Raw genomic sequence first — 14,797 nt, 5'->3', positions numbered from 1 at the left:
AAAAAAAAAAAAAAAAAAAAAAAAAAAAAAAAAAGATTACAGACCATGCCTTACATTCTTAGCCAGTAAATGACAAATTGAATTGAATTAAAATTAATTTTCACCTTTACTCCAAACCATTGAATCAACTTGAAGACAGTTTTTCTTTTAAAGCTTAACTACTTACCAGTTTAATTATTCAAACACAGGATGACCAAAGCATTCATATTTTTTTCATTAATTTTTATAGGATAATATATTAGGAAATTTAAAAACAATAATTCTATCAAATTTATTCAATATAAGAATCAACTGGTTGAAAGGATTCCTGCTCGAGCAATGCTAAGGTCAGTCAGTGCATAAATAAATGAGTGCCTGAGTGACACTACAGGGTAAACTGTTAAGTGGTTAGATTATCGTGAATATAATTTTTTATGTCCTAGTTTTTTTCTCTTCTTTCATGTTCTAATTTTTTATGCTCATCTTTAGGATTCTCATAATGGTCTTGAGTATCTCCAAAAACAGGTGTACAAAAAACATTTTCAATATCTCAGAGTAAAAACAAAATTCTGCAAATTTTAATCACTGTCTTTTGCCTGAATAGTGTATTTCTTTTGCGTTTTCTGAGTTTAGTGTTTGTTCTTATTTTTAGTTTGCTAGTCATGCTGAGAATGAAAATACCCCACTGCCTATTTTCACTTGCTAAGAAACAAAGAAAAGAAAAGCAAGGCAAAGAAAAGAGAAGCCTTAAAACCCGGTATCAGTATACAATTAAATAAGGAAAAGGCAAAGCACCCAGGGTGAGGTAATACATGTGAGCAGGATTACTTGCCTCTGGCTCCTCCCTGAAAGGTGACACCACTAAGGAAATCCCTCTCCCCCCAGCAGCGTTTCTCAAAGAATGATTCTAAATCCACTAACACTGCCCAGCTTCAATTTCAGGCAAGGGTAGAGACCTTGGGGAGAACAGTGTTCTCTCCTGGAGAAGGGTGTACTAGCTCTGGGACAGGATTCTGGTCAAAATCTGCCTTAGCAAGCTCTCCAGGAGACATGTATGTCCAACAAAGTTTAGGCAGTCGTGCAGGGCTGGGAATATAGCTCAGCGGCACAAGTGCCTGCCTGACAAGCCCAAGGTCCTGAGTTTGATTCCCAATACTCCCCCAGACCCTCGCCCCCAGTAAAAGAACTGGTACATGTAACTGACCTTCAAGTTGAAAGGGGATACCCTTGTACCAGACATGAAAAACCTGAAAAAGTGCCCTTGTTTCCTGAAGAACACAGGTTTGCCTTGTGGACTATCAATACCAACAAGACTCTGACCTCAGCCAAACAAACGCCTAACAGCTGGGGGAAAGAAGTGGCTCCCAGGCTTCTGCCCCCATTCCCAGGTCCCCCAGGGTGAGAACAGAGGCCTCTATTGCTATTTCTCAGCCACCAGGTGGGGATTACAGTGGATTATTCATTTAATACAGTATGAATTATAATAATAAGGGGCCATGTAAGTGCTCATCCTTTTGAAAAGTGAGATATCCCCAGTAGCTAATGTGTCAGGCTCAGATATAGAAACTCCTGAGGAAAACAGGCACTGCAGGGCAAAGGCTGATCTGACAGCCCTGCCAGGAATCTGGCACTAACGTGATGACATCTCTGTCTCAGGTAGCTCAAACATGCAGACGGTCTCTCAACATATCCCCAACAGCCTCTTTCTTCTCAGATATGGGCCTTAACAGTGGATAATCAAAGATCTCTTGCCTGCTCTCTCCAGTAAGAGCAGAGTAATCAGGAAAATCAACCTGATACATCTGGTCAGGAGTTAGCTGTCTCACACAGCTAGGATGAACAAAGAGAGTTAGACTGTCCTCAAAAGCTCCTATTGATCTGTGAGGCAGCAGAACACCCCAAGGGTCAGACATGGACCAGGGAGAGACAGAGCACTGGGACCAATTTGGACATGAAGCCTAATTCCAGGCAGAAAAGATGAGCTGCTTTGACACTGTCTGCGCCCTTGACCTGAGGGCTGGTCACAGTGAGGACATGTTGACCCAAAGGCCATGGTACCCATGACAAGAGGTTGCCCTGTCCAGAATTTTAAGTAACAGTTACTTAAAGTCAAAAGAAAGGAAGGGGTACAGTCACACCTAAGGGAAGGCCTCTCAGAGAGAAATGGTGTGCCCCCACACATAAGCGTGCCTGTAATGGAATGACAAAGCCTGGGACTGTCAGGAAGCCAGGCCCCCTACGCTCCTTGGGAGGAGAGCTTTGAAAAGTCTGATCTGACATGGGGTGACATGAGCAGTCCAGGAAGTGGATTCAGACCTGCCTCTTCATGTCACCTATGACTCCTATGCCCAGACATTTTGTGACCAGAGCCTGAAAGCCCAGTCCATAGTGGAGGGCTCACATGGACACAAATTAAAATAGGGCTTAAGAGTCCCTAATTCAGCTTCTTCTGTTTATGAAGTTTTGCTCCAAAGGTTATTTTCTGTTAAATACCAATTTTACAGACTTTTTACAAGTTGCCATGCTCAATTTTTAGCAAACTGTAATGAAACAATTTCTGTTCGCCAACAGCAGTGCAGGTTAACTAAATAGTGAAACTCCAAGCAGCCCCTGACTTGGCTGTGGTTCATCCATATTCAGGCCAAGATCTGGGGAGGAATAGCCTTTGGCGTGCTGAATTTGCAAACCTAAATAGAAAGTGACAAGAGCAGCCTCCTGTTTGCTGTGAGTAACGAGTTAGCCCCAGCACCTGCCACTCCACCAGCATGCTAGGGACCCATGAGGGTGGCCACCCAGAGCTGGCTTTGCAGGGAGGTCCGGGCACACTCCTGGGAGAACCACCGAGAATCCTTCTCTACCAACTCCTCCTCTGGGCACAAGGAATGTCCACGTTTTCTGGCTCCCCAGGCTCCACCTGAGCACAGGGCATACCTTTTCCCTCCATGCCATGCATCTGGAAACAAACTGCAAGGCTTAGAGTAGAAAGAGAGATGGGCACAACTGGCAACAAATCTGTCCCTCCTGAGCGGGCAGAGGCTGTCGGGCCTCCTTCTAGCTTCTGAATCAATGGGAAAGACTTGCCAAAGGTAAGGCTGAAGAGGCTAGCTAGCTAAGAGCTGCTCTGACCCAGGAACACCCTTCTGAAGGGAATGGGAAGAGAGAAGACAGCCAGGTGGAAAAGCCTTGAGAGCCAGCCAAGTGAAGACCCAAATGCCAGAGGCTGAGAGCAGGTGTAGATGACAGGTGGTGGGGGAAGTTTGCAACAGCACCTTGGCAGCCAGCCTGACCCCCAGAGAAGCAAGCCAGGAAAGAGGGCTGGAAGCCTCAGGAGTGGGTAACAGGTCAGGGGTGCTGACTGGATTCTGCCACTTGCCAGCCCAACTTTTGTGGCCCTGGACAGTGCATGGAGAAAGCACATCCACCCGAGGTATGCGCAGAAGGTCCCGGGTGGCAACGAGTCATGTGGCCCTTCTACTTCCCAGTCTTAGACATGGGTCAGCCCTCTCTAGGGAGTCTGCTGTTTCTGGCCGACTTCCTCCTCCAAGGATAGTTCCTCATTCCCTCAAGCAAAGCTCATCACTGTTCCACAACTCCGACCCTGGCTTTCCACCTCTACCAGCTCCTCAGCCACCACTACCTGCGCAGGCCCTATGTGCAGTACAGGCTGCTGAAGGGAACCTCTCTCACAGGTCAGGAAGAAAGTGAGGGGCATAGAGGGAGGCGGCTCAGGTCAGCTCCTGGCCAACACTTTTATCTCATCCCACCAAAGCAGCAGTTCTCAATGCTGGCTGCACACTGGGGTCCCGAGGAAAGCTGGTGAAACAACACTTGTGCTGGACCCCATCTCAGAAGTATAGGTCCAGTTTATGGGGACTAGGACCTCATATAACCCCACTGGGGCGACTATAAACTCCAGGATGGCAGGGCCTCATCTACATCCCCGCAACTGGCACTATGCTCAGCCCATGTTAGAGGTGGATGTCTGGAAGGATGAGTTTTTCTGGTAATATCCCAAGGGCTGATGTGCTGGAAGTGTCGTTCTCCGTGTGGGGATAGTGGCAGGTGGGAAGAGGCGGGGCCTAGAGGGAAGTCATGGGCTGTATCTTCCTCAAAGGGGCTTTAGGTAGGGCCAGCCATGGTAGTGAAGGTCTATAATCCCAGGGACTTGGAAACTGAGGGAAGACGAATACAAAGTTGAAGTCAACCTGAGCAATTTAGTGAGACTGTCTTAAAAAATAAAATGCTGGGGTGTAGCTCAGTGGTAGGGTGCCATGTGGTACATGTATGGCTCTGGGCTCAATCCTCACTGCAACACCAATCAATTAATCAAAACTAAAAGGAAGGAGTTAAGGTACTAAGCCCCAAGTTAATCCTCTTGAGAGCTAGTTGTTGTGAACACCTGAGCCTGAACCATTCTCTGGCTTTCTATCTGGTCATGTGACTTAGGGTCCCATACATTCTCCACCACTGTGGTGCCATCTGTCACAAACCCCACACTAGAGTCAAGACGATGCTGGCACCATGCCCTCAAATCTGCAGAACAGTGAGCTGGATAAATGTCACTTCTTAGGAAGCTACTCAGGCCTGGGCATTTCACTAAGTGACAAGAGTGTATCTAACACTTCCATCGTCCAGGTGCAAAGCACAGGAGAGAGCCAGGCCCTGGTGCAGTATTTTCTCTCCTCCAGGCTCTTTTCTACATGGGTACAGTCTTCTCCAAACATCACCTTCAACCTGTTGCCCTTAGCTATTCAAATTTCCAAGGCTTGTTCCAAGTTGAGAGATACACATTAAAGAACCCCTAAACCTGTCCCAGCTATCGTTTCATGATCTCTCCCACTCCTCACAACCCTGATCTGGCCAACAGCTGTCCTTTTTGTCTCTTGCATGAGGTTTGTACACTGTTGCCACCTTGCCATCAAACCAACACCCTCTGTCCACCAGTTGTCTGGATCCTGCCCTTCCATGAGAACCCAAGTCCTCTGCTCTGCTCTTCTCCCCCCACCCAGCAATCCTTTCCAGCTCTAACACTCACCAAGAACTTTACCTTGCTCCATTCTTGGCTTCTCATTGTCATTTTAATGTGCACAAGTCCTGACTGCTCAATACATTAAGGTCATGTGGGGGAAGCACCCACCAGCACACCCTTTGTTTCCCTCCTGGTGATGACACTGTATTCTCAGTGAGTGCTCTGGGCCATTCAAGACCTGACTATGTGGGGGCTACAGTCTTACCTGTAATACCTGGACTGCAAGTAGGTGGAACACACAGCCTTGGACACATGACTGGCTGAGCCGAAGTCAATGACCTTTACTCTGTACGGTTGTCTGGATGGATCCACCAGCATGATGTTCTCTGGTTTAAGGTCTGCATGGATAAGACCCAAGCTTTTGAGTTTCATCAGGGCTGTGGCTACCTGCTGGAGGACCGGGCGAATGTACTTGAGGGGCAAGGGGCTGAACTTGTTCTGCTTGAGAAAGTCATAGAGGTTCTGCTCCAACATCTCAAAGACCAAGCACGTGTGGTTCTTGTGCTGGAAGCACTCATAGGCCCGCACAAAGTTGTAGTCATCAGCACTCTCTGTGCTCAGCCGGGCCAGGATGCTCACTTCTATCTGACCCTGCCGGGCATATGAAGGATGATTCTTCAGGATCTTGATGGCCACGATTTCATTGGTGCCCCGTTTCCAGCACTTGACCACTTGCCCAAACGTTCCTCGGCCCAAGAATTCCAAAACCTCGTAGGTGTTGGTCATAGAGCACAGCACTTCATGCTGTACCAGCTGATAATCACCTTCACTGTTGGAGCCGCTGTTTTTGGAAGTGGCAGTGGATGTAGTGGCAGTGGCTACAGTGGCCCCGCTGGCATTATTCTGAATCATGGGTGGGTGCTCTTCAATGATCTGTACACTGCTTGTGTTCTCGATCTCTTCACTCTTACGCTTGAGTCCACATTTTTGGTAGGTATCAAGGAGGCTCACAGTGCTGCGACGCATTAGGTTATGTGGCCCGCCAAGGACTTGCCCGGTGACGGAAGTGCTACTTGCTGATGTTACGACTATGTGCCCGGTGCTTCCTGGGAAGATGATGGTCTGTTCGTAAGGTAGGCTTGGGTTTGGGATTGGCAAAGAGGTGCTGACGGTTGTGGTGGCTGGCTGCGAAGGTGGGATGTTCTTGCTCTGGCTGTACACTTTGCTGTGGGAGCCGTACCCAGTCATGTCCCAGTTGGAACTCGGCTCGACTTTCAGTTTCTTCACACTACAGAAGGCACTTGACTGAAGGGTGTGAGGGGAGAAAACTTGCACATGTGAGGCCATACCTAGAAGAAAAAGAAAAGGAAGATAAGTATTTGAAGCAGTCTGACATGAATAACCTCAGCAGATTCATTTGGATTCTGATCAATGGCTCAAGCAATACTTTCTTCCCACTTGAAAACATGTTTGTAAAATGCTCTACACCACCAGATGCACATTCTGGTCTCCTGGTTTATGGAATCAAGTGGTTCTGTCATTTCCAACCACCACCAAGAGGAGGCCACGAGAGGCAGGGACAATCACAACTCAGATACTAAATTAGGATAGGACTTTGTTCAGCATGTATTTCTTATGAATATTATTTGCGGCAAAAATAGATCCTTCTACTCTCAGACTGTATCAAGTGGCCCAGCTTGCTGTCATACGCACAGGTCCTCCACGTGGTTGGCTTAGCCTTGCCAACAGACCCTGAGGGCCAGGTTCCCTGAAATATGAAAACCTCTTTCCAGTCATGGGGCCCCTCATGATCTGCCAGATTCTGGATGAGATGTTATTACTACCTGGTGTCTTAGTTGTCTTAAATGGATTCTGCAGGGCTGAGTGGAGTAACAGTTCGTCTGTTGTCTTCAACTAATGCCTAAAACCTTTATGAGCCTTTTTTGGTCAAGTAGGTAGCATGATTCATGGATTTTATTCACTCAGCTTTTTTTTTTAATTTATTTATTTACTTATTTATTTATGTGTGTGTGTGTGTGTGTGGCCAGCTCAGCCCACCAGGGGGCGGGGCTGGCTGGCATGTGGTGCTGGGGGATTGACCCGTGGTCCCTGTGTTTTGCTAAGCTTCTTCTAAGTAAGTGCTTTAGACCACTGAGCCATCTCGCCAGCCCTCACTCAGCTTTTTTTCTGCTAAATTTACATTATCAATAACCTTCACTAGAAAGTACTAGAATTTTCTACCAAGGTGACCAGCATTCAAGCAACCTTAGAAATCTTTCAGACCATTACTCTACAATACTTGTATGGTTCATAACTATGATGGTGCTGAAATCAAACACACAAAAAAAACATACAAAATATCTTAAGAAAAAGCAATGAGCCTGGGAGATGACTCAGTAGAATAAGCACTTGCCTGGCAAGCCCAAGGGCCTGAGTTCAATCCCCAGTTCCACAAAACCAACAAACAAACAACAACAAAAAAAAAGAAAAAGCAATGAATTGGAATGTTAATTCCTTAAGGGTAAAAGCAGAAACAAATACTGCCCATTTTCTAAGCTGCAGTCAATAAACACAGTTTACTTCTCATAAACACTTCAGTGTTTGCAATTCTGTGAGCCCCCAGCAATACCAGGAATGGTTAATCTGACCCTTCACCCAACCCTGGCCCACCCCTTCTCAGTAGGTGATCCACCAACCTCTTTTCTCTGCTTCTTCATTTCAAAATATTCCTGTGTCTATGTCTATCCTCTTCTCTCTAGTCCTTCCCTCCAACTCCAGAGGAAGATGTGTTTTCTAACTCTGAAATCCCTGATGGTTGTGACTCTTCTTCTCCCACTTTCTCTGGAAGTTTCTCCCTCCCTCCTTCCTACCCTATCTCCCTCCTCCCTCCCTTCCTCTCTCTGCTTTCAACTCTGGTCTGTTAACTGGATCCAAGTCCTTGCTGAGTATGGAACAAAGGTTGGCCAAAGAAACCACAGATGTAATCTTCTGCCTTCATGTGTATGTGCACAAGAGACTCACATGGAAGGCGAGGAGCACCAGGCATATTCCTCCCTCTGAACTCTTTCCTTCTTACCTGCAAGCCAGAGATGTTTGCTCCCCTTTCTTCACAGCTCACTTCATTCATTCATTCATTCATTCATTCATTCATTCATTCATTCATTCATTCATTCTTGGTATTAGCGATCAAACTAGGACCTTGCACTCGCCAGGCAGGTATTTATGCCTGCTGAGCTATCTCCCTGGCACTACACAGCGCACTTCTTAATCCATCTCTGGCTCCCCCTATTCATATACATATGCCTATGCCTGAGTTCTTAAAGGTAAATGACTTCCTAATTGCCTAATGCAGGGCCCTTTTGTCAGCCTTAGTCTCCTTAACTTCTCAGCAACATCTGATTCTGCTGACCACAACTTCCTTCTTGGCGCTCTTATCTAGCTGGTGTGAATCTGTAACCTCGCCCTCCTCCCAGTGTCCGGTTGCACACTCTCCGCTTGGGTAGCTCCTCTTCCTCTTCTTTCAAGACCTGGCATTTCCAGTGTCCTGACTCTGTTCTCAAGTCACTCATTTAAGCAGTTTAAGCTGTCATCTCTATGCAGGCAACTCCTACATGTTTATCACGCCCTGTGATATATTTTTGCTTCATATCTTCTCCAATAAACCAAATCTCATCCTCCATCCTTACATCTGAATTTCTATTCATATAATATTCCTCTAGTTATTTCTTTTCCAATTGGATTTACATTGGATTATTCTTTACCTTCACAGGTATACACAGAAGGTGCAAAGTCTCAATTTTTCCTTTCTTCAAAGTGTCTCTTGCATTCTTTATTTCTTTTGCTACCACTTTTGTAGACTAAAATGTTTATCACTTTTCAACCACAGCAGTGATGCAAATACAAACATCTGTTCTACCTGAGCACTCTGCCCTTTAACGTGCCTATACTTGGCCACCAGACTTACCCTCTTAAGACATCTTTGAACATTACAATCCTCTACCTAGGAACTTTCCATGACTCTTTAGTATCCAAGAGATAAAGCTGATGACTCAACAATTTTACCTTGTTTCTCCCACTACCTCGCTGGCTCCAACTTCCACCATTAACCTCACTGAACTCCATCTCACTTATTGAGGTGGGTCTCTCACACTTTTTTTTATTTATTTATTTACTTATTTATTTATTTTGGTTCCTCGAATGCCTTCAGGGCACTTTTGGCCAGTGGGAGAGTTGTGAGGTTCGAACTCCAGCAACCTGAGGCTGACAGCTTTGCGGAAGCAGCCACTTAAAGGACTGAGCTACAGCCAGGCCCCCCAAAGATTAGTAAACGTTTTATTTATTTATTTATTTATTTATTTATTTTTGCAGAACCGGAGATTGAACTCAGGCCCTTGCACTTGCCAGAGAAGCGCTTATTCCACTGAGCCATCTCCCCGGCCCCTCTCTCACACTTTTTAAAAAAATTTTTTTATTTATGTGTGTGTGTGTGTGTGTGTGTGTGTGTGGCCAGCTCAGCCCACCAGGGAGCAGGGCTGGCTGGCATGTGGTGCTGGGGATTGAACCGCGGTCCCTGTGCTTTGCTAAGCTTGTTCTAAGTAGGTGCTTTAGACCACATGAGCCATCTCACCAACCCTCTCACACTTCTGAGATGGTTCCTTGAACTGCCAGCATCACACTCCGACAGCACTCTCCCACCTGGCAGACCACCAGTGCTTCTCCTACTCACCAGAAGGCCAGTGCGCACAGACCTCTCCTCTACCAGGCCACTCCAGCCCAAAGAGATTTTTCCCAACTCTGCTCCTCTGGCATTTAACAATCCATTTGACCACAAATTGTGCTTCTGCCTTATCAAATCTCTTCCTTTGTTGGATTCTTTATCATCTGCACTGTTTACTTATAGGTTTAAGCCAAGTTTTCATAACCAGACTATATTCTGGTGACAAGAGCTGAAGTTGATTCTCCACACTTCTTTGTGCTTCCCCAGTATTAGGTCAAGTCATGGCACATGGTGGGCACACAGAAGATGCAATATAGCTGGCCAGGCCTCCAGGAGGGCTTAGCTTGCTGACCATAAATCTGATTTATTTCCTTCCTTCCTTCCTTCCTTCCTTCCTTTCCTTCCTTCCTTCCTTCCTTCCTTCCTTCCTTCCTTCCTTCCTTCCTTCCTTCCTTCCCTGCAGTATTGAGGATCAAGCTCTGGACCTTGTGCTTGCTAGGAAGGCACTTATGCTGCTGAGCTATATCCCTAGGCCCACTTTTTTTTTTTTCTGTATGTGGTATAGAGACTCACTAAGCAGCTCAGACTCAGATGCATAGTGACCCTCCTGTTTTCAGCCTTCCCTAGCACAGGGATCATAGGCATGCACCACCATGCCCAGTCTCAGTGGCTGGCTCAGCACTCCTGGAGACAGGGCCAGTGCAGCCTATGGTGCTGGGAATTGAATCCTGTGCCCTGTGCTTGCCTAAGCAGGTGTTTAGTGTGCTAAGCTATCTTGCCGACTCTTTGTATAAATCGATCATCAGTCATATCAATGGGATCTGGTTAACTCTGGGTCTGGGATTTGTTGTTGTTTTGGGTTTTTTTTGTGGAACCAGGGATTGAATTCAGGCCCTTGCACTTGCCAGGGAAGCGCTTATTCCACTGAGCCATCTCCTCGGCCCCAACTATGGACATTAGAGAAGAATCTGCCACTACTTTTCTACCCAAATCAAGACTTTAAAAAACAAAGCAGAGGCTGGGTGTCATGGCACACACCTGTAATCCCAGCACTTGGAGACTGAGGCAGAAGGATCCTCAAGAATTAAAGGCTGGGTTATATAGTGAATTCAAGGCCAGCCTGAATAACATAGTGATACTGTCTCTTAAAAACCCCAAACAATCAAAATTAAAAGCCAAGGCAGAGGCTAGGTAGTCCTTTTGTGGACTTGGCAGTCATGTTCATCTTAGATTGGATGTGCCTGTCAGTGCCAGCATAACTCTCAACCTCTACTCTGAGCCCATCTTTACTCTAACCCAATCGACTGGCTAAATGCTTCCCTTCTGCTTGGAATCCTGGGCTCCAACCATGACCTGGGAACTACACCAACACATCTGTATACATCATTGTGCCTGCCAAGACTCTTCTAGCTTGTGTATATATCTATACTTCACCTGCTTCTTCCTATTGCTTTTTCTATTCAGTTTAACTTCCTACTAATTCTGTGATCACACTGAAAATGGTTATTCTCTGTCAGTATCAGTTAAATATTTAATTGTTCTAGATGTTGTACACACTATAAAAATGACCAACTCCTTGTTTTTTAGTCACTTATTCATGATAGACGTCAAGAAAAATAATTCATTGCTTGGTACCTAGCTTGTCCCTCATGCCTCAATCTTCAGTGCTGGGTGGGGGAAGGGCAGGCATCAGAGGCACCAAAGCAGAAAAATCTGCTGATTGAACATGAAGGCAGTGAAGTGCTATGCCCAGTTTTCACTGTTTCAAAAAGCTCTTGGTAGAAAGGCCAGGGCGAAGAAGTGGAATTTTACAGAGGGGAAGAGGGTAGCTTATGACTTACTTGTTATTGGGATGACAGCCAAAGGTTATAAAACTGTGGAACTCATCACCAGCTGCCTCTGGTGACAGATGCCTGGGATCAGAGAGCAGACCTGTGTGGCTAGGACTGCCCTTCACCCTTCGCCATGTGGGGGCTGCTGTGGCTACTGTGGAGGTCAAGAGCCACTATGACAAGAACTGGACACAATGCCAATGTACCCTTTTACCTTGTTCTACAGGGACCACTTTGCTCTCTCTGGGCAGCAAAATGCTCAATATTATAGAACTAAAGAAAGTCTTTCATAGTAAAAATGTTTCAAATCCCAGCAATACCTTTATAAGGAATAAGACACTGGTGGTAGTTGTATAGTAATGGTCTTACAGCTATAATCAAATGTATTTCCAAATATTGCTCCTTGTAAGTATATTTCTGGTACAAATCTTCAGCTCTCCGTGAATTAAGCCCACAACTTTTTGCCATTCTATTTATTCAGATTCCTGAAGTGATAAGCAGTGTGAGCGTGTGACAGTGTGTGTGTGAGAGAGAGAGAGAGTGTGTGTGTGTGTGTGTGTGTATGACTGAGGGTTGAGGTAACATGGGACCTTTCTGTTTTCCACTATAAAGGAAAAGTAAATGTTTCCTCTCCTTTCTTTGTTGACTGCTGCACAGTTCAAGGCTCACTTACCTCCATATTTGTCACTTTTATTCTCAGAAATGGCAGGGGCATAATAGACATTTTCAGACTGATCCTATGGAAAAATCATTTTTTCTTTTCTTTTCTTTCTTTGTGACCCTAGGGATGAAACCCAGGTCTTTAAGCCTGTTAGGCAAGTACTGAGCTATATCCCCAGCCCTTTGTTATTTTCATTTTGAGACAGGGTTTCACTAAGTAGCCCAGGATAACCTCCAACTTGCAATCTTCTTGCTTTGGCCTCCCAAAAAACTAGGATTACAAGCCTGTGCCATAACATCTGGCTCAACTGCATTTTACTTTATCTCTGTCTTTCCTGTTGGGCTCTTAGAAAGGAAAGTAGACTCAGCCCTACCTTGGTGGAAGCTGGGGAACCCACTATGGTACTGATGTGATGACAGGTTTTGAGCCTTTAGGGAGTGGTATGAGGGACACAGGAAATTGCAGTCAGATAAATCTGCAACAATCATATCTGTCCCCTAGAATGGTGACTCAATCCAGATATGTCCATAAGTCTTGGTGGTCTCCCTTGGTGGTAAAACCTGATGAAACACCACATTTCCATACATTGTGCAAGTACAGCAAGTCATCCAAATCTAGAACCAACCTTCTTTTATGAAGTGGTGTTACTATTATCATCCCACTCTGTCTCCTAAACAGACCCATATCACGCGCTCTGAAACTACAGATACAGGGGCCTGTCATGCCTTTTAATGTTACATAGACAAGTTTATATGGATGCCAGGGCAATGACCACTGAAAAGCATTTAAAACAAATTTATTACAAGACAACTAATGTCATACAACTGTAAATAAATTCCTCATGAACTTTCAAATGAAAAGCAGCACCTATAAAACTGACATTAAAACATACTTTACAACTAGCAAAATTTTAAAAGTGTGTTACTATATTTGTAAAAAGTCATTTCCTGCCAGACCTGGTGGCACATGCCTAGAATCCCAGCACTCCAGAGCCAAGGCTACCTAATAAGTTAAAGGCCAATCTGAACTACAAGCAAGATCCTGCAAAAAAAAAAAAAAAAAAAAAAAAAGTCATTCCTTATTGCTGCAGAGACAATAGATAGAAAGTAAGGCTAACTCAGGCTCCAAACAATTAAACAGTTCCAGGTTTCCCAGTCTTAGAGTGCTTTATGATGGCCTGTACATTTATTTAGGCAAGGAGGCTCTGGACTCTGATCTCTCTCTGGGCTACTTTATTAAAATGCTTACTCTGCATTAACAATGTACATAAGTCTGCATTTTACAATACTATTTTCAAAACATCTCCCTTGTAGTGCTTTTGTAGATGGTATCCATGTATGTCTATAAAGTGCTATCTCACCTAACTGCAAGCTCTGTTCTTCAGGATTCTCCAAAACCTGGAGAAGTTCCTGAGCCCCAGGAAGCACACACCAGCTCAGGGCCCAGGGTCTCTTACACAAAGCACAGCCATGGCTGGAGGGCTCTACCAGCCCCTTAGCACAGCACTCTGCCTCCCACTCTCACTCTCACAGGGTACAGAATCCCTCCTGTTCCTCCTGTGTCTCTGGATATTTTTTTTTCTGGATATTAACAGTTGAATGAGAAACTAGTTTGTCCAGGATTGTGGTAATTTCCCATCAAATAAAAAAGAATACCTAAGTATCTTTCTGATTGTCATGTCTTCACATGATTTTTTTAAAGTGACATTTCTTAAAGGATTGGCTCATTCAGTGTATTTTTCCTAATTTATCTGCTTAGTTTCTTCATTACTTGCCATTTCACAATTAGGTGAACTGAAAAGTTGCTTCACGTCTGAATACATTTCCTTTCTATTTCACCATCCCCAAATTATCTACTGGAAAATCAGACTCTGGCAAAACTACAGGGATGAGGGTTCAACTATAATTTTAAAAAATAAACAACAAAAAACCTTAAATTCAATTTCATCAAATTCTAGCAGTAGCTACCTCTTAAAGTTTAATTTAGATTTGGCAAGTGGAAAATAGATTATCACTCAGAATCAATTACATTACAAAGGAGAATGGCATCCTGAGCAACTTATTTTAAGAGATAACGACTTCTGAAAGGCAAGATAGCTCACTGGACTAAATGCCTGCTTAGGCAAGCACAGGGACCGGGGGTTCGATCCCTGGCACCATATGCCATGCTAGCCCCACCCATGGGCATGCTGAGGTAGCCACTGAGACCGGGCATGATGGCACATGCCTGTAATCCCAGTGCTGGGGAGGCTGAAAACAAGAGGATAACTATGAGTCTGAGTCCCAGCTGCTTAGTGAGACCTTGTACCAAATACATACAAAGAAAAAGAGGTATCAATATCAACTTCCTTACTTCCTAAAATATTTCAGACACATGGCTTGGCTGAACAATGAGTATTTGATGGAAGCTAAAGATCTTTTCTGCCCCTCATGTAATCAAGCAGTCAAAGGAAGGGTTAATTCTCATACTTAAAAGAATGCTGTATCTGTCTTTGATATCATGTTTTACATGTAAGATATTATAGAATATGTCAAATGTATAAGTGTTGGAAATATACATCTAAATGGATTTTTGAGGAGTCTTACTATATAGTTCAGACTGGCCTTGAATTCACTATGCACCCCAGGCTGGCCTCAAAC

General features: G+C 44.8%; 1 protein-coding gene across 10 annotated transcripts in view; it reads right to left on the bottom strand.

Annotated features, from left to right (window-relative positions):
* The window catches only part of Hipk2 (homeodomain interacting protein kinase 2), a 210,495-nt gene that overhangs the window by 140,398 nt on the left and 55,300 nt on the right, over positions 1-14,797 (bottom strand). For 9 of the 10 annotated variants that reach the window (XM_023712846.1, XM_023712847.1, XM_023712848.1 and 6 more), the window contains exon 2: positions 5,214-6,297. In XM_023712846.1, the coding sequence (XP_023568614.1) occupies positions 5,214-6,295 (1,082 nt within the window). In that variant the 5' untranslated portion in view covers positions 6,296-6,297. Of the gene's footprint in view, positions 1-5,213; positions 6,298-8,024; positions 8,044-14,797 lie in introns of those variants that run through there. The other variant, XM_023712844.1, reaches the window with a different exon arrangement.

This window comes from Octodon degus, unplaced genomic scaffold (assembly GCF_000260255.1).
Source record: "Octodon degus isolate 3935 unplaced genomic scaffold, OctDeg1.0 scaffold00027, whole genome shotgun sequence".
Classification (NCBI taxonomy): Eukaryota; Metazoa; Chordata; class Mammalia; order Rodentia; family Octodontidae; genus Octodon; species Octodon degus.
This window is presented reverse-complemented; position numbering and strand designations above follow the sequence as displayed.